General features: G+C 38.5%; 1 protein-coding gene and 1 long non-coding RNA gene across 3 annotated transcripts; one reads left to right on the top strand and one right to left on the bottom strand.

The window, feature by feature from the left end:
* Positions 1-2,752: 2,752 nt before the first annotated feature.
* Positions 2,753-11,189, top strand: LOC115373567 (uncharacterized). The gene is made up of 7 exons (XM_030072039.1): positions 2,753-2,936; positions 3,041-3,143; positions 3,945-4,213; positions 4,527-4,622; positions 4,724-4,807; positions 5,345-5,419; positions 11,146-11,189. The coding sequence occupies exons 1-7, from the start codon at positions 2,753-2,755 to the stop codon at positions 11,157-11,159; spliced, it is 825 nt and encodes a 274-aa protein (XP_029927899.1). The 3' UTR covers positions 11,160-11,189.
* A 340-nt stretch (positions 11,190-11,529) lies between these two features.
* LOC115373229 (uncharacterized) lies at positions 11,530-14,592 on the bottom strand. 2 transcript variants are annotated; one of them, XR_003929515.1, is made up of 3 exons: positions 14,532-14,592; positions 13,849-13,946; positions 11,530-11,810 (listed from the first exon to the last, which is right to left on the bottom strand). It is a non-coding gene; the product is annotated as an uncharacterized LOC115373229 (long non-coding RNA). The 2 variants fall into 2 exon arrangements; XR_003929516.1 differs by having other exon boundaries at positions 13,854-13,946.
* Between the last annotated feature and the right edge of the window lie 3,476 nt (positions 14,593-18,068).

Genomic DNA, 18,068 nt, shown 5'->3' with positions numbered 1-18,068 from the left:
GTCTCTTAAACTGATGATGTCGGTGCCGACAGGATTCGGCATGCCTACTTTACATATCAATATCTCCTAGACCATTTATGATATACAAAAACTTGGAGAGAAAAAAAAAAAAAGGAAGAAAGAAAGAAACGTCGGAGACCAGCTCTTTGCGCCTATATACAGTGCCATTACGGTAACTCCGTAGGGCTATTGAAACTCCGACCGTCCAATCACAGAAGAGTCCCCGTTGTGTCACATGTTTGTAATATGAGTTTACTGTAACTCCTGAACCAATGGTGCTATCGAAAAAAATTCAGACGGTTTCTGAAAGCAGAGAACCGGAGCTTTCCTAGTTTAATTGCAGGGTTAAGAATAGGGCTTGGAGGAGAATTGGAGCAGTATGCCAATAGATAGTTACAAGATACGTATTAGGGTTATTTTCAAATAATGTATATATGTTACATGATGGAATTTGCAGCACACTCATCAACTCCTTGTTTAAAGCGTAATAAAATTTATTTTCAGTAGCACGTGTCATAATTTTTTCCCATACATATTAATTTTAAACTAATTTGCATGTTTTTCTGTTTCTTTTTTTACAGGGTCACTTGTCCTTTGATAAAACCAGTCCAGCACCACATCAGATGTAAAGGTACTGCTATACATGTGTGTAGGGTCTGATACTGATGAGAATTTTTAAGCATGGATAGGAGAAATGTGAGAAGGCGAGCTGTAAAAAAGGTTAGCGCCTTGTTAGCTTCTTTTGAAGGTGAAATTGATGTTGAGGCCAGTGAGAGTGTGCATGTTGAACATGAGTCTTTAGCTGAGCTTTATCAGTCTGATGACGCAGAGCCTGATGAGGCAGAGTTACCTTCATCTGAGTCAGCAGACTCAGGGGGGCAGTCAGATGATTTAGATGACAGTACATGTGAGGAGTCTTTAGGGGCGTCTCTGTCTGAATGGGCTGTTAACTTTAATGTCTCTTTGGTTGCTTTGACTGCTCTGTTGACAATTCTGAGAATATATCATCCTTTGCTACCCAAAGATGCTCGAACTTTACTGCAAACCAAAACTGTGTATAATATTCAAGATCTAGCTGGTGGTAAATACTTTTACTTTGGTGTACTACAGTCATTTCGGAGAATCTTTGAGACAGTCTGGTCTAAGCTCCCAGATGGACATATGTTTAGACTGCAACTGAACATCGACGGTTTGCCGCTCTTTAAAAGTTCCAACGTCCAGTTCTGGCCTGTGTTGGGATTACTTCAGGGTTATTCAAAGAAACCAGTCATTCTTGCACTCTTCTGTGGTAGCTCTAAGCCATCTGCACTAAATGAATATCTGGGAGATCTTATGAAAGAACTTCAAAATCTTGGCAAGGGCTTTGTCATAAAAAGCAAGCAGTTTTTTCTCAGGGTGGGCTCTGTTGTGTGTGATGCTCCAGCAAGAGCATTTATTAAGGGGATAAAGTCGCATACAGGATATTCGGGATGTGATAAGTGCATTCAGACTGGGGTTTGGATCAACCACAGGATGACCTTTCCAGAAGTCAGCAGTCCATGCAGAACTGATGCCTCCTTTATTAGTATGGCTGATGAGGGACACCATATTGCCATTTCCCCTTTAATAGATGCAAATATTGGAATGGTGACATGCTTTCCACATGACTATATGCATCTAGTTTGTCTTGGGGTTGTAAGAAAACTGTTAGATCTTTGGCATGCTTCAGGACCACTGCGATGTCGAATCTCTGCCCATCAGAGTCAACTGATTTCAAATGCGCTAATGGTCTTGAAAGAATGCATTCCAGCTGACTTTGGCCCTAAATGATTTTGTCCACAGTCTGCTTGTGTCATTTGTAGAACATTTTAGTCAGTTGTATGGTCAAGAACATGTTGTTTATAATGTTCACGGACTGATACATCTTTGTAAGGATGTACAGTTCCATGGAAATCTGGATTTAATATCTGGTTTTCCATATGAAAACTTTTTGGGAAGGATCAAGAAAATGATCAGAACTCCACATCATCCTTTGTCTCAGGTCATTCGTAGACTCTCAGAAATGAACAGTTCCCCTAGGAATGAAAAAATGCCAGGGAAGGGAACCTTACTAAAAGAGCACAAAGATGGCCCCATACCAGGCAGTTTTAAAAATGTTTCCCAGTTTCAGGAGGCAGTTATAGGGTCTGCAGTCATTAACATTAAATGTGAGAAAGAAAGCTGTGTTAAAATAGGCAACAGTATAGCTTTAGTGATAAATATTATTTTGTCTGATGGTGGAACCCATGTAGTGTACAGGGAATACGAGCAGCAGGAGCCCTTTTTTGACTATCCCATAAACTCTGCCGAGCTTGGTATATATGTTGTAAGTAATCTGTCAAAACATGTTAAAGCTGACAAACTTGATGACAAAATAGTTAAGTATGTTAAGTTGCCATATAAGATGAAATATGTGGCCATGCCTCTCTTGCACATGTATAACTAAAAGAGATTTGACTCTATGAGAGATAACTGAATAAAGTGAGTTGAAAGTGGAGCTTGTAAGGGATAACTCATTTAGGGTATTCACACTACAGTTGATTGATATTAGAATCCTGCTGCTTGTCCTAACCTATTTCATGTTTTGAAACCACAGGTCACCACATGAAAGCAGAGGAAGTTGTGATATCAGTAACATCATATTTGCTTTTAAAAGTTGACACTATTCAGACAGAGGGAAAGTTCAGTCAAGCTCAACAGACTAGTGACACATTTTGTGTCTAACAGGAAAGACATGTTCAAAATAGTTGAATTTTTGGAGACCAATGAGGTCGAGTTGGTGCCTGGTGCTTGGGTAAAGGACAATGTATGCCTGTGGCCGGCTCTCAGAGGGAAGGCCCTAGAGACAGCTATAAAGCAGCAAGTCAGTCCTGGGCCAGACTGGATGACATGGAATATTCGAGTTATGTTTACAACTGGTATGTATATGAAAATATTTTTAAAGAAGTTTTTTTTTTTGTCAGTTGTTTTGTATGCCATTATTAAATTCGGTGAATTTGATTTTTTAAATTGTTTTAAACAGATAATTATCAGGAAGGGAGACAGAAAGTCCGGGAAGCAGAACGGCGATCAGACCTTCAGTCAGATGCAGAGGACTGCAGTGGAAGGAAAGCAAGGCGCAAAACGTAGGTGAAGTATTGTAAACAGCTCCCATTAAACTGCCCTTTTGCCTGTTTGCTGAGTATGCATGTGATAACATAGATTGAAAAATAAGCCGAAGTGATACCACTTCTCTGAATAGACAAGCTAAGCCAGTGTGCTGCTGTTAGCCAGTGAAAATAGAGTGGAGTGGCAACTCTTCGCTTTGTTACACAATCTATTTCAGTGCGCTGCTGTATCCTGGAAGTTTTCTCTGCCTTTTGGACTCGAACGGTGCCGGTGCAGGTGTTGTAATATTTTTTCTTGGTGGTGCAGGTGAAACGACTGGAAGGGTTGTGCCACCCAGATTTGCTTCCCTCCATGTAATTTTCCCCAGACATACGTTCATATTCCACACAAAAACAGCATTTCATTCAAATTCTGCGATATTCCATGGTAAAATAGATTCTGTTTTATTTGGCTAATTCCGCGATTCCGTCTGTGATTCCGTGATCGGAAATTATAGGCCCCTGTGTTAATGAGGAACCTCCTCAGCTAATATTTAAACAAAGTATTTTAGATTAAAAAAAAAAAAAGTACACTGCATTCCAAAGTTTTTAGTTTCTGCATGGTTGACAAGATATTTGATGCTATTTTTTGATATGAATATTTTTTTTTTACACCTGCAATACTTTCCCAGTATAAAACTCAGTGGAGAAGTGACAGACAAGCAAATAATTTTACTATTACTTTCTATAATTTTAATATAACAAGTGTTTTGTTTGTTTGTTTGTTTTTAATATATAAAACTACACCTAAGTAAAGATTTCAATATATCATTATTGTAGGCCAAGTACCCGACTTCAAGATGGTGCCCATCTGACAGATAGTGAGGATGAAGCAGGACCTCAGCAGCGCAACAATGGTTTACCCAGTGCTCCACAAGTTAGCCCACCGACATATGCAACTCTCCATCCTCCCATGATCTCCCATCAAAGTTCTGCCAGCCAAAGCCAAAATGAAATGAGACATGAGGTTTGCCAGTCACCATCCTCCACTTACTGGAATGCAGACCAGGACCACAGGACCAGTGTGCAGTGGCATCACCACTTTGAATGTAAGTGTTTACAATCAGAGGTTTTAGTCATCTTGCTTTGTTTCATATTACAAACAAGGGCCATATGGGTGCTATAAATTCTTGATAATGCTTTATTTTAATGTAGTGTTTTTAAGGTTTGAAAAGTGCTTGGAGTTTGGATAAAGTACTTGGAAGTGCTTGGAATTGTACAAGAGCCTATTTCTTTTGCCTTTTGAACAAATAAAAAAAAAGTAAAAAAATGTCATATGAAGTTAATTTGTGTTCAAAATATTTGTTATTTTCAGACAGTTGTAAAGGTAATAATATTAGTATATCTATCCTGTGCACATAGCTTCCCAGGGACATCAGAAACAGCCATATGCATGGACCATGCAGAACAGTTCAAAAAGTGGGAGCTACAGTGAGATGTGTGCAAGAACTGATGCCGGTAAGCACTTATCATAAATTTGATGTTTTGACCTGAGATATTTTTTTTACATTATAGTAAGAAAACACAAGGTCAGCAAACAACTATCCTCTTTCTTCAAGGTCATCCAAGTACATTGATGGATGGAACCCCACAAGACAGCACACAAATCCAAGTCCCTCTTGTGCCTCAACAAAACAATACCTGTGAGTAAACTATTTAAGATGTGGCTGTGTAAAAGTATTCACAGTGTGCCTACAGCTCTTGAAACTCATGTAAAGTGTACTGTTCAGTTTATTAGAATTGAATTTGACAGTCAGTATTACACCAGTTATTGATCTGGCTGATTGTTGGGGCAGATATTCAGGATTTTTCTGATGATTGATATTGGTGATTTTTGTGTGTGATTGCTGATTTTAAAAAATTACTTGTACTTTACAAATTCAGTAATTTGACTCTGAGGCAACCTCGTCTCTCTGTAGTCACCACTCAGTGATCTCTTTTGGTGTCCCATCCAAAACACTTATCTGATGTCAAGAGTATTACCAATCAGTACTGAGTAATCTGGATCTACATAGTAAAAAAATAGTTAAAGCTATCAAATATTTGTGGTAGAGTGGAATTATAAAGTAGCAGTAAATGAAAAAAAAAAATCATGTTGAATATGTCAAATCTGTTGAAAATGTTCTTGATGTTTATGTTGTGGCAAACTACCAAAATCTAAAATAACTGTTTCTTCCAAGATCATTCCAATCCATGGTCCCAGCCAGGGCCCACACCAGCGTGGACTCCACGAGCTGCATTGGAAACCATAACTTGTGAGTGATTCCAGGGTTTCTGCGGGGTCTTAAAAAGTCTAAAAAAGTCTTAAATTAGAAAATCAAATTTTAAGGCCTTAAAAAGACTTAAATCACTGAATTTACGTCTTAAATGATTTTAAACAGGTCTTAATTTTCATAAATTGGTAAAGCTACCGCAAATGCTAAATGAAAAGTTCCCGAAACTGTTCATTACTATATTCATAGATATATATCTGTGACTATATTATGACTACAACGATAGTAACGCGATAGCTCATTGGATCAATGTGCTATCGCGTTACTCGCGATCGCACATTTGATGCAATTTATCCATGCATCCAATGAGCTATTATTATTATTATGTTATGAGTGAGTCCCTTTCGACATTTTCGGAAACAGAAGAAGAAATATAAACGAGGGAAAAAGACGTCGAATGTTGTTAGAAAACACCAGTCCTATAAGTCGAATGATGATGTCAGCGAGGTTTTTCAGGCCATGTTGCCGGACACTGAAATTGCAAAAACATTTCGGTGCGGGAAAGACAAAACTTCGTATATTACACGCTTTGGACTAGCTGTCCAGATACCTGGGATCCCAGTTCATGAGGCATGCCACAGCTGGGGACCTAGTGAAACATGTAAAAGTAAGTAAATGTTTTATTTTAGCTATCATTTTGTCTTCCTTTCATCCAAAAGACGTTTTTGTTCCTTTTAATCAGACATGGGATGTTTGCCGGCCGGCACCAGGTCTGCCGGATCTTCGCGCGCACAGACTGCCATAGGATACTTTCATTATAAACCGACTTTTGGTTATACGCGGTTGCAGCAGCACAACAGACAGTGACACAGGCAACATGGTTGATTATTGATTGCGCAACGTGGCCATTCACCGGTAATCGCGCTGCGCGCATTTAACAATTAAATACTTTTGTAGAGGCAGGAGGAAAGTTGCATGATTTACGTCCGCGTACTGCGTGCATGTGCTCATGTACGCGCCCGTACCGAGCTGAAGCACACCCCCTCCAACCGTGCCAGTGCGGGGGAAGTGTACTGTATTCAAGCACGATACGGAGCGATCACACTGGTCAAAGAATCCGGATTTAACATCTACAAATGTCAATTAGTAAGCAACATTATATAAAACAGCAACTAATTTAAAACTCATCCTCCTTGTTTCTTGATTGATTCTAGACAGCACTGAAATAACAGAATACAGTATATCTGAATGAATGTGAAGTCTTAAGTTTGTTCATATTTTAACAAAATCAAATGCTCTGAGGAGGGCCAGCAAGGACAAAGACACTGAGCTCAAGAGCATTGAGGAGATTGTTGCCAAAGGAGAGGAGCTGAGATATATGTACTGCGCGCGCGCACACACACACACACACACAGTCAATTGTAGTCAATCAGTCGTTAAGTTACTGTTGTTCATGCCGTTCCTTTTTCCCCCCGAGATGTTAATGAAGTAATTTTGTGACTTTGCATTATTTATGTTTTTTACGTTGTGACATAGGTATTAAATTTCATTCATAATGGTCTTAAAAAGGTCTTAAAAAGTCTTAAATTTTATCAGGTGAAACCTGCAGAAACCCTGCTTTTACCAGTGAGGGATCGGGAAGGCCTGCTGAATCTTGAAGTGAAACTTCAGGATGCTGACATCAGATCAAAACTGGTAAGTAGTTTGTGCCTTTTTGGGTGTGTGTTTTGTGGTTTTTACATCATTCTGTAACTAACTAAATTATTGTCCTGGTTAAGTTTAGGGGTAAGGTATGAATTAAGGTTAGGTTGAGATTAGGGTTAAGATGTACAAATTAACAGAGGTCAATGTATAGCCCCAAGAGGGATAGATTGACAACTTGCACAAAATTTGGCAATGCACTTCCCAGGATCCTCAGCAACAAATTTGCCAGTTTTGGTGTAGATTGGATGAGCAGCTCTCAAGATGCAGTACATGAGCCACAGAAAGAAAGACATTCCTTGCTTTATATTAAGATAATACAGGCCTCAAATTAAGATATTCATAGGGCAAGGCCACTTGGCCTTTGAAAATTTGGGCATCTCGGCCTAAATGTAGGGCACTAAGGCCAAAACCAAATTCACCAATTTTGCAAGAAAAATAAGTGGCAGTTACATTGTATGAAGATAAAACAGTATAAATCAACAATTAGGAGTCAGTAAGTGCATTATATTTAATTGTGGTTTTAAATTATTTATATTATCAGAACTTGACAAACACCTCAGTGGAATATTCAAAGCTATTTGATAGAATCTTCTTTGAATACTAAAAAGCGGATGAGTAAAATTAAGTAAGGCCGTGGTACATTTCATGCCCTGATAATAAATACTGTACATGCTGCAGTATCCAGACACAACCCAGTGATTTGTCCTCAGACGGTCAACATTTGTTTTTTTTTTTCTTTTTTATCCTTTTAGATAAACCACCTAAGTCTTGTTGGAGGTTTTGACATAAAGGATACAGTGTGGCGCATTATGAAGCAGACAATCACCAACAACCTGGCAAAACACACAAACTGGAGAGGAATAAATGGAAAAATGGCCATGTCCTCCCTTCAACTAAAGAATGTTGTCATTGGTAAATATTCTCTTTTTTAAATTTATTCGTGCTTCTGCTGGGTATAGTTTTGCTACATTGTGTTTGACATGTACTCACCATTTTTTTGTTTGTTTGTTTGTTCATGTGTTTGTTTTGTTTTTGTGACCTGTTGCCAACATCAGCTGCTGTCCACAAGAACCCCCTCACAGCAAAGGCTTCAGAGCATGAAATTGAGCTGTGGATAAAAAGATGGTTGCAGCTTGCTGCAGACCGCGAAGGTGGCAGAAAACGAAGAGCGTTACATGCAGATGGACTCTGAAGTTTGTATTTTATCATGTTATATTATTACTTGTTATTATTGTACTTGTTTAGTCTTTCAGTATTTGACTTTTTCTTTAATAAAAGTCAATTGAATATATTTTTGCTGTGTATCTTTTTAACAGACACACATACACACTCAGACCAACAGGTTTTAGTGTAAGTGTAGCACTAGCCTCTGTTCCAGTGTATTTTTTATATATCTTTAATCACTGTTTCTGAAAAGCTAAAACATGATTCTGAGGGATTTTTAAAAAAATATTCTAAGCAATGGGCAATTAACATTTAATAGCACATATTTTTTTCATTCAACAAATGCAGTACATGGGCCAGAGCTGGACCAGCAGCACATTTTTTAAAATTTGATATCCCTATGAAGTGTATGGGCCAGAGCTGGACCAGCAGCACATTTTTTTAAATTTGATATCCCTATGAAGTGTATGGGCCAGAGCTGGGCCACATGATTAAAATTAAAATGACGCAGTATGTGGGCCAGAAGTGGACCACAGCCATTTTCTATTGCAACAAACAGAATGGGCCAGGTCAAGGCCAATACCTTTTTTCCTGACAGCCAAGATGTATATGGGCCAGAGTTGGCCCGTGGAACCAGCCGTATACTGGGCCAGAAGAAACGCAAGCATGTGGCCCAGATATAAACCGGATAAATTTTGCTGTCTGGGTTCATGCTTGGTCACATTGTGGGGAATAGGCTAAGTCTGAATTTATATTTCTGAACACGGACATGGTGCTACATAATTAAATTTGAACTTAATTAAATTGAATATATGATGCCGGGGCAACAATATAGACGTGACGGAGGCGTCATTTGGGGGTCTGTTTCCATCCGTCGGACATTCTCTGACAGCAGCTGAGCTAAGCTTGGCTGTAAGCCTGCCACGGAGCAGGCTAGTTCTGCTGACTAAGTTGCCATGGTTATTGAGCTGCAACTCATATAAGCCACTCTGATGGAACGGAACTCTCACTTAAATTAGCGAGGCTCATCGAAATAAGCCAGGATATCCCGTTAGCCAGCTTGATGGAATAGGCCCCAGGCCATTACCGTGATGACAGTTACCGTCCAACATATTTACAGTCGGGCAAATATTACGGTACACGCTGTTTTTTTTTTTTTTTCTAACGTTAGCTAGCGCTCTGATTTTGACAGAAAACGGAAGTGCCGCACAGTTATTGTGCAGTTAACTGTTTACTTCTGCAAAAATAAGGTGAGTAGCCTTATTTTGGGTTACCTCAATATGATGCAAATAATCGCCCCGGCGGTTATTCGGGTGGGCGTTTAATTCACAAAATGCACTGTAAAAAGAAAAACCTTGAAAAATTTGATGTTCACTGATCACATCTAAAATATTTGCCTTCAAAGAATCTAAACTGAGTCACTTGTTATGAGCTGATTCTTTTATGTTGATGTAAACCATATTACTGCACTTGACCCAACCTTAAGTCTTTGTCTTGATCCAAATGAACCAACCTAATTTATTTACATTGAACCAAATAAATAATAAATTTTTGCGTTGACACCAGTAAATTCATTTACACATAATCAAACTATATTTTTCACATTTCATTTTACTTCAATGCATTTCCCATCTTACACTCTATAAAAGATAAGACACTTGGCCAATACATTATTTCAAAAATTATTTATTCTTTCAACATTCAACTTTCAACAACTTTCAAAGTGCATCATAGCCAGAGAAGCGTATTGCAAAAAAACAAAAACAAAACTAAAAAAACCCCACTTCTTTTGAAACATTTGTCCTGGTTTCACAGCGAACTTTTGAAAAATGTGTCTGGAATGAAGAATGTAGCAAAGCTAACGTTAGCAATATTGGTTTAGCCATGAATGTAACGTAGCCCAATCATAACGAGGGTTTTGGTTTTTGGCCAACATGCATTCCTGACTGTCAATGTTAACCAGCTTGCACATTAGCTACGTTAGCTAGCTTTGGTGGTGACTGATTAGCCAGCTTAAATGGGGCCATTCTTTGCCATTTTGCCAACACAAAACACTAAAAAGTTGTGTATATCCTTCTGCTGTCACAACTTACGTTTATTTTGGGTGTAATCCATAAAAGATGTCTCTTGCCAGTCAGGCCATGCAAAAGAGAACTGTTTCTGGCAGGGCACATGTGATCTCACACGAATCACATTTGACTCAAAATAAAAAATATTATCTGCTGAACATGAACTAAAAAATATGTCCAAGAGAAATCAATAACATAGTGTTGTGTCCTTTGGGCGGATATTTAGTTCCGTAGAAATCAAAACTGATGTCTCAAAATCCAAAAAGAAAGAGTTTCACAATCAAATCAATAATTTTATTCTGTTTTCAATGGAAGTTATTAGATTGAATGAACAACTGCAAGTTAGACTTTTTACAGTGTGGGTGCAGACCCCAGACCCGGCGGCTGTTTGCGGCCGGGCGATTAATTGGTTAAATACGGTAATATGCAATTATTATTTACAGACTTTAGCTTGGAGGCTAAGCTAAGCTGTAGAGAAAATATGATGCATTGCTGCCTGCCAGTGGTTGAGCGTATACGATTATACCACCCCCTTTTCTGTCAGTTTACAGTACAGACTACTCACCTATCAGACAAAAAGCTACTGAAATGAGTACATATACCCACTTTATACCCATATTGATCAGTTTATCTACCAACCCAAACACCACTGACGTTACACCACTTGCACCTTATCCTTAACGTTTATTTTTTTATATTAATGTATACTCACTCACCTATTCCAGTAATGTTGTGTAGGGTTGCTTTACAGATACTCCCTCTCAATGCTAAATGGTATGCTAATGTGATTAATCATTTTGCTCTTCCTTGCCTGTGTCCATCTCTCAACAGCAGTTCATCCATGAAGCAGTGGCCCACTGGGTGAGGGCGATCAGACGTGATGAAGGCCTGAATCTGCAGTCAACACGTTTGCTTTGCTTTTTGCAGTCAACTTTTTTTTTTTTTTTAAATTCAAATTGTTCTTAGTACAATGTATATGCACAACTTTCACATTAAAGGTACAAAAACAATTTTTTGAACTGGCATATTTTTATTTACATATTTGGCAATAAAACGTGGGGATGGGTGGTGGGGACTAGTATAAATCTTCCATATTGCCTAAAAGCATTAAATTAATAACTTAAAGGGTGGAAGCTGCTCACAACTATACATTTCATATAGCTTCATTAGTGCCATGGTACTAAACACAAGGAGCAATGACAAAAAAGGGTATAAACATACTTGCAGATATGGAATGCCCTTCAAGCTGTGCAGGCCTCCTAAGACATATCTGCATTGAATTTCAGTATATGGCATAATATGCATCTTTCCTAAATCTAACTATACAGAGTTATAGATTTTTACCAACAATTCTCAATGCAGTTTTACAGGGCCAAAATTAGAGTCCACCAAATGAAGGTCATCAAGCCCATGCAGCAATTTGCATATCCCCGGTTGTGGATGAATGTGTTTCAATTTTTCCCCGCTGGCCATGATGTGAGGATCCAGAAGAAGCCCTGACAAAAAAAGTGACATATACTAAGTTTAATTGAATTTACACCAAATGTCACACCGCTTTTACAATATAGCAGACACCCAAACATGCACCTGCCTGTGCATATTTGTGATGCAAACTGTCCAAAATACTCTTCCTGTAAAAGTGTTTGAGTCAATATCAGTATAAAGTGCCATTGAGACTTCCCAATGTCACACAAAAAAAGATGAGATTTTCCACTGAACTCCATATCCATTGTATAAAGTAGACCTTAAGCTGTTAGAAATGCATGTTGGTCAAGCTCCTGCACCTTTTATAAATTGACTGCAAGCATAGAAAGTACAAGTGAATTGCAAAATGTGTCCACCCTGTCATGGGACAATTTCTAAGTAGAGTAAATATGTTCTAATCATATTGATTACAAAATGTACATTTTCAGAAAGGTGTTTGGTCCCTCGTTCAGGAATATATTTTAGTTTCTGGAAAACATCTCTCAAAAATACAGAAATTATGGAAAAATATTTGTATGTATATGTAAAATCTGTGAAAGTTGTACTTTCTTTTCTGAATAAACTCTATAAATAAAGGTATCTGGTCAAACTTTGAAATAATACTGTTTGGCCCTAATCTCTGCAGAGCAAAATCACACAAAAGGTTTTGATAACTTGTGAAAATAATTATTTATTCACATAAAACATGAACATGACGGGGTGGACAATGTTATGGTTTTGTCAACAAATGTTTTTTGTCAAAACATGACTTTTTTCACCTACTGTATTTTGAATTGTGCACAGGTAGGCTACATTTGGAAATGACACTCAACAACAGCAAAAATAAATAAATAAAACCTTCAACTAGACGAAAAAACAAGATTGATATAAACAAAACAAAAACCCTTGGTCCCTAAATGTAGGCCTACCACAAAAAGTAGAAACATAGGTATCCTTTCAAATGGTTTCTTTCTCTGTATATGTTTTGTCCTCCACTTGACTTCTGGATCACTGAAAAACTGTTATAAAAAAACTGTTATAAAACTAGACTTGATGACGGGGTGGACAATGACAGGGAGGACGTTTCTGGCTGAAGTTTGCATTTAATGAGCACATGGTGGGCCATTAGCTAGCAACATGTATCAGTTAGGAAGGTGACTGTGTATACTTTAACAAACATATTTTGAATTTCTGAAAAGCATTTATATAGATTCATATTTTGCAATGACAGGGTGGACACATTAAGATTGAACACATTCAAGTTCAATCATAAAATGATGAAAATGTCAAAATATAAATGTTGATATGTACTCTCTCTGCAGGAGCTATTCTTCACTCCATTTGTAAAAGACAAAGCAGTGGTAGTGATGTCACTGATTACAGCAGGTGGTTTCTTATAGTGGCAGTAACCACCTAATGACGGGGTGGACAGCAAATCCAGGGACACATGCAAAACGTTTATTATTATTATGACATTAGACCATAAATGATCCAATTGACTCATTTTATTCAAGTACTTGATGAGAGCAACAAGAGCATGTAAAAGGTTTGTACATTGTATATCATTTATCTACTTATTTCACTCAGTGAAGTTAGTAGAGAGGAGTTTGGGACATGGCAAAATCACATGCATCTAATCATAGAAAAAATTTTTAAATATGAAAAACACCCTTTTAAATATGTATCTCTGTACCAATGTGTCTTTAAATGTTTGGCCATTTATAATAAACCCTCAGAGTTTTGTTATTTTGCAAATTTTTCATGAAAAGTGAGTGATTTCTGCCCGGGACACCAAATGGTACCCTATATTGATATTGACTCGTTTGTTAATCTGCTCCACACCCTGATAAGGATATCTTATAAATAAATATATGTTATATAAGCATATATGTTTGGTACAGTGTGCATTTTGCACCAGTCCTGGTGCGCACTGTTTTGTGTGGCTTCTGCACTGTCATATCATTTGTGGCCTCTGCTGCAGTTCCCTATAATATAAATAATGAACAATTAAATGACAAAAGGCAATGCAAACTGCTAGTCCATCATGTAGCAACTAGCAAATATTAATACCTGACCTGTGTCCTCAGCAGGTGCTCAGTCTGCAATGCGCTGGTACATGGGAGTGGCAGCGGCACAGTCTTGAAGCTCAGGGTACTGAAGTGTGCAGTCTGAAACAACAGAGCCACTATGTGGTTACCAGTGTTGTAAAAAGTATTTGAAAACCATACTTGAGTAAAAGTTCAGATAACTTACTTGAAAGTTACTCAAGTAAAAGTAAAAGTCATTACTTGAGTAAAAGTATTAAAGCAGCTCACATTAAATGTACTTAAGTATCAAAAGTATCTGGTGGTAAAATGTACTTCAAAAGTACAAGTACTGCATGTTGTGTTGATTTCCAAAAGAGGATACTCTTTACTGTTGCGGTCCAGATTGGAACCCAAGCCACTGCAGTCACAAATCTGCCTTAGTGGTACACACTCTACCAGGTGAGCCACACATAACAAAGCACTGTGCAAAGTGCCAGTCAATTTAAGTCAACCTGCATGTTTTGAAAATACTTCTACTTCATCCAATTTCTAAGTAGTGGAGTAAAAATACATTTTTTTCTTGTAAATGTAGTGGAGTAAAAATAAAAGTACTGATAAATATAAATACTCAAGTAAAGTATAAATCCTCAAAAAACTACTTAAGTGCAGTAACTAAGTACTTGTAGTCAAGTACTTTACACCACTGGTGGTTACACAGTGCCTTACCTGCTGCACAGGAGCATGACATACACTTCAGTACTATGGGCTCCTCCGCAGAATCAAGTGTAACCTGGTAATAGAAATATATCAGTGAGTGTTGTTGCTGCACAATATTTTTTACGTTTCATTAGTGAAGTTCTAACCATGGTGGATCAGGCCAGTCAGATCATAAAAAATAACATGTTTAATATCAGATGGGTTATGGATGAAATAATACATCATTACTGAAGAAAATATTAATTAAAGCTGCAAGCAGCGTTGGACGGGCCCTCGCACCCGTGCCCCGCGGTCCCCTCGTGCCCGTCGGGGACGGTCCATTCATGGTGCCACTCACTCTCACTCACACACACGCACACACACACACACACACACACACTCACTCGCACGCACGCGCACACACACATACGCACGGGCAGGCAGCTACACAGACAAACACACACATGCACGCACAGTCACACATACACACACACACACACACACACACACACACACACACACACACACACACACACACAGTCATTCACTTACTCACTCACTCACTGACCCACTCACACACACACACACACACACAGTTCTGGCCCAGTTGCTAGCGGTGCTCCTCCAGCAGATGTCGCCTTAAGCTTGAGTTTGACAGTTGTTTCTGATGCCTGTCAATCTTGACCATGGGGCTGAGTGGGGGGAGGGGCAGTGCAAGCAGAGAGCAGAGCAGAGAAAAAAAAACCAGAGTCCAAACCTGTTAAACTAGTCTTCACTGCGGCCACAAACTTTTTCCAATCCACAGCAAAACCTCCTATTTTTGTAGGAGAATTAGTCCTCTTTCCATATGCATAGGTTTGGAAGCTGTCAGACTTTTACTTTGGACTGCTGGGGCCTAATTAGTGCCTATGCTCACGGCAAGTGCCTGTTAATTCACAGCAGGCACACCAGGGTCCATGGGAAAAAGTGGAGGCGCTGGTTGTGGACACTCTGTCTTTGAGGTCTTCTGAAATCCAAACGGTTCGAAATTTTACTATTTCCTTCTGATCGTTGGTTAAGCACTGGTTACTCTGTCATGTATTAAATTTTCAAGCCAATTCGATTAACGCCCTGGGAGGAGTGCGATTTCATGCAAAGTGAAAATTTGGGCGAAAACGTGACTTTCAAACTCAAATTGTGGACTTCCTGTTGGCTTTAGGTGGGGGGCGTGAGCACGAAAAATGTCACCCTGCGTTCCAATACCCATACTACCATACTATTTAGTAGGGAAAAAAAGAATTAGTATGTCCCAATACATACTAAACTACATACTTTTTAAGGGCAGCTGCAGTACATACTAAAAGTAAAAAGTATAAGTATGCGATTTGGAACGCAGGGTCAGGCTTGCTGAGATCTACGGTTCGGCGCTGGTTTGGTCTTTCTATCACATTCCTGTGGGCCGCAGGGGCTGCCTTTGTGTCCCTAAGTGGCGCTACCGAGCCCATTTTTGGACCGGGGGGTTCCGTTTTTTGATTTTATCGAATTTTTCGCCAGACCTGGTGTGCGTGCCAAATTTGGTGAGTTGAGCATGTTTGTGAGGTGAGCATGTTTAGGGGGTCAAATTAAGCGTCAAAGTGGCATAATAATAAGAAAAAAGAAACGAAGCAAAAACAATAGGGCTTCGCACTGGGACAGTGCTCGGGCCCTAATTACCAAACTCACCAAATACTAAATAATAAGAAGTCCTGCCGGGTTTAATTCTCCATAAAAATCTCACACACTCTACATTAACCTTTATTTATTTGCCTACAGTCAGTTTAAAACTCAGTCAGCATTAAATTAGCATCATCGGCATATAAACATCGTTAGCTTAGCTTCCAAGCTAAAGTCTGTAAACAGTAATTGCATATTATTTAAAACAGAAATATTTCATGAATAACTACTTCATTAAATAAATAATGGATATACACGTTTATTGACTTTACCTGTGATGTTCCTTCAGAGCTAGCAGCGCCACCCTGTCGGCTGTTGCTCAACATGTCTGTGTGCCTCTGAGGCTGCATGCGCATGCGTGGTTGGAAGAATCTCGGATCGATTATTTTCCCCTGCGACCTGAGTGACGTCATTTCAGCACCTTTCTACTCGTATTCGTAAACTTGAAGTCGTATTCACAGTGAAGACTCTGTACTCGTAGAAATTTGATTCGTATTCACAAGACTTTGCACTCACAGCTTTTAGATTCATATTCATAAAAACAACCCTAACCCGAACCCAATTTCACAGACTCACGGATATGACAGCAGAAATTTGTGTGCAACAATTTTTTTTTACACATATATTGTTAACATTATGAATACGAATTGTTGAATTACGGACACATCTTTTTGACAGCTATCTTACTCCATACCCTTTTTATGGTTTTCTTGCATGATCCGACCACAACTTCAACCTCTTTTGAAGTAAAGTAGCAGGGGGGCAGAGTAGAGGCCTGTTTGACGTGCTGTCACTGGAGGTTCCTGGGGTCCTGACGTCCCAGAGGGAGCACCTGTACAAAGATACTGAGAGACTCTGCTGTCTGATACTCTATATTGTCACGGTTTATTTATATGTGCACGTTTTATTTATTTATTTATTTATTTATTTATTAACTAACTAATAAAACCAAATATTTTGCAGCTCTTGAATTGTTTACTGTATTCAAAATCACAACTAATTTGCGGGGACAAAAAGGTCTTTATTTATTAAATGCTTTTTGACGCCAAGTAGTCATTCTTGATCAAAATAACCCCTAACCCTGTAAAAAAAATCATACATACACAGTATGAACTTTAAATGAGAGATTCCACCCAAAAATATCTTTCTATAAAACAAAGCAAGGATATGTGAAACCAAACTGCATGGGAAATAACAAGAAGAGTCCACTGCATCATTCCTTTTTCTTGCATATTATCTAAAAACCTTCCCTGAATCCTCTAAAATGACAGTTTCATCACATGACTAAAAAATAACCTCATAATCTAGAGTGATGTTTTTATCTATACATGTACATTACTGACACAAATCCAACTAGACAAAACTAATGTGTAATTTGGTCAAAATATGTAAAACTATATAAAAAAAAAAAAAAAAACCATCAAAATATAGGCAGGTTGACTTGTGATTACATAAGATATAACAGTAACAGTCTCATAAGATTATATTCTTTCATTACGGGCACATTAGCCATGTATATGGCGTATGCAGGTCTGGGATGAAGCCGTAGTGCTTTATCTCCTTCAAGTTGTACACACTCCAGCTTTTAGACTTCTTATTGTAGTATCGTCTACACCTGGAAAGGAAATGCAAAAAAGGGCCAAGTCAGTATGTCTATGACTACAGCTGTACAAAGCACAAAAATTTAGTGTACAACAGCAACATGAGGGTGAGACTAGAACCTGCAAAAAACTGGAATCCCAGGTTTCTGAAAGTCTCGTCTGATGTACATGCTCAATATTGTTACAGCTGTATGTGTTCCCTGTGCTGTTTGTGCTTTTTCCCCTCCTGCCCTCTCTGTAACTCCGCCCCAGTATCAGCATTTTACTACTCAAT

Source organism: Myripristis murdjan, chromosome 16, assembly GCF_902150065.1.
Source record: "Myripristis murdjan chromosome 16, fMyrMur1.1, whole genome shotgun sequence".
Lineage (NCBI taxonomy): Eukaryota > Metazoa > Chordata > Actinopteri > Holocentriformes > Holocentridae > Myripristis > Myripristis murdjan.
The sequence above is the reverse complement of the archived record's forward strand: the minus strand, read 5'-3'. Positions and strand labels throughout refer to the sequence as shown.

What these genes read in the sequence shown, in the direction of transcription:
- LOC115373567 (XM_030072039.1), top strand. Translation starts at nt 2,753, where the DNA reads ATGTTCAAAATAGTTGAATTTTTGGAGACCAATGAGGTCGAGTTGGTG. An exon ending in TCGAGTTATGTTTACAACTG is followed by an intron (nt 2,937 to 3,040) that starts GTATGTATATGA and finishes TGTTTTAAACAG; the next exon opens with ATAATTATCAGGAAGGGAGA. An exon ending in GTGGCATCACCACTTTGAAT is followed by an intron (nt 4,214 to 4,526) that starts GTAAGTGTTTAC and finishes CTGTGCACATAG; the next exon opens with CTTCCCAGGGACATCAGAAA.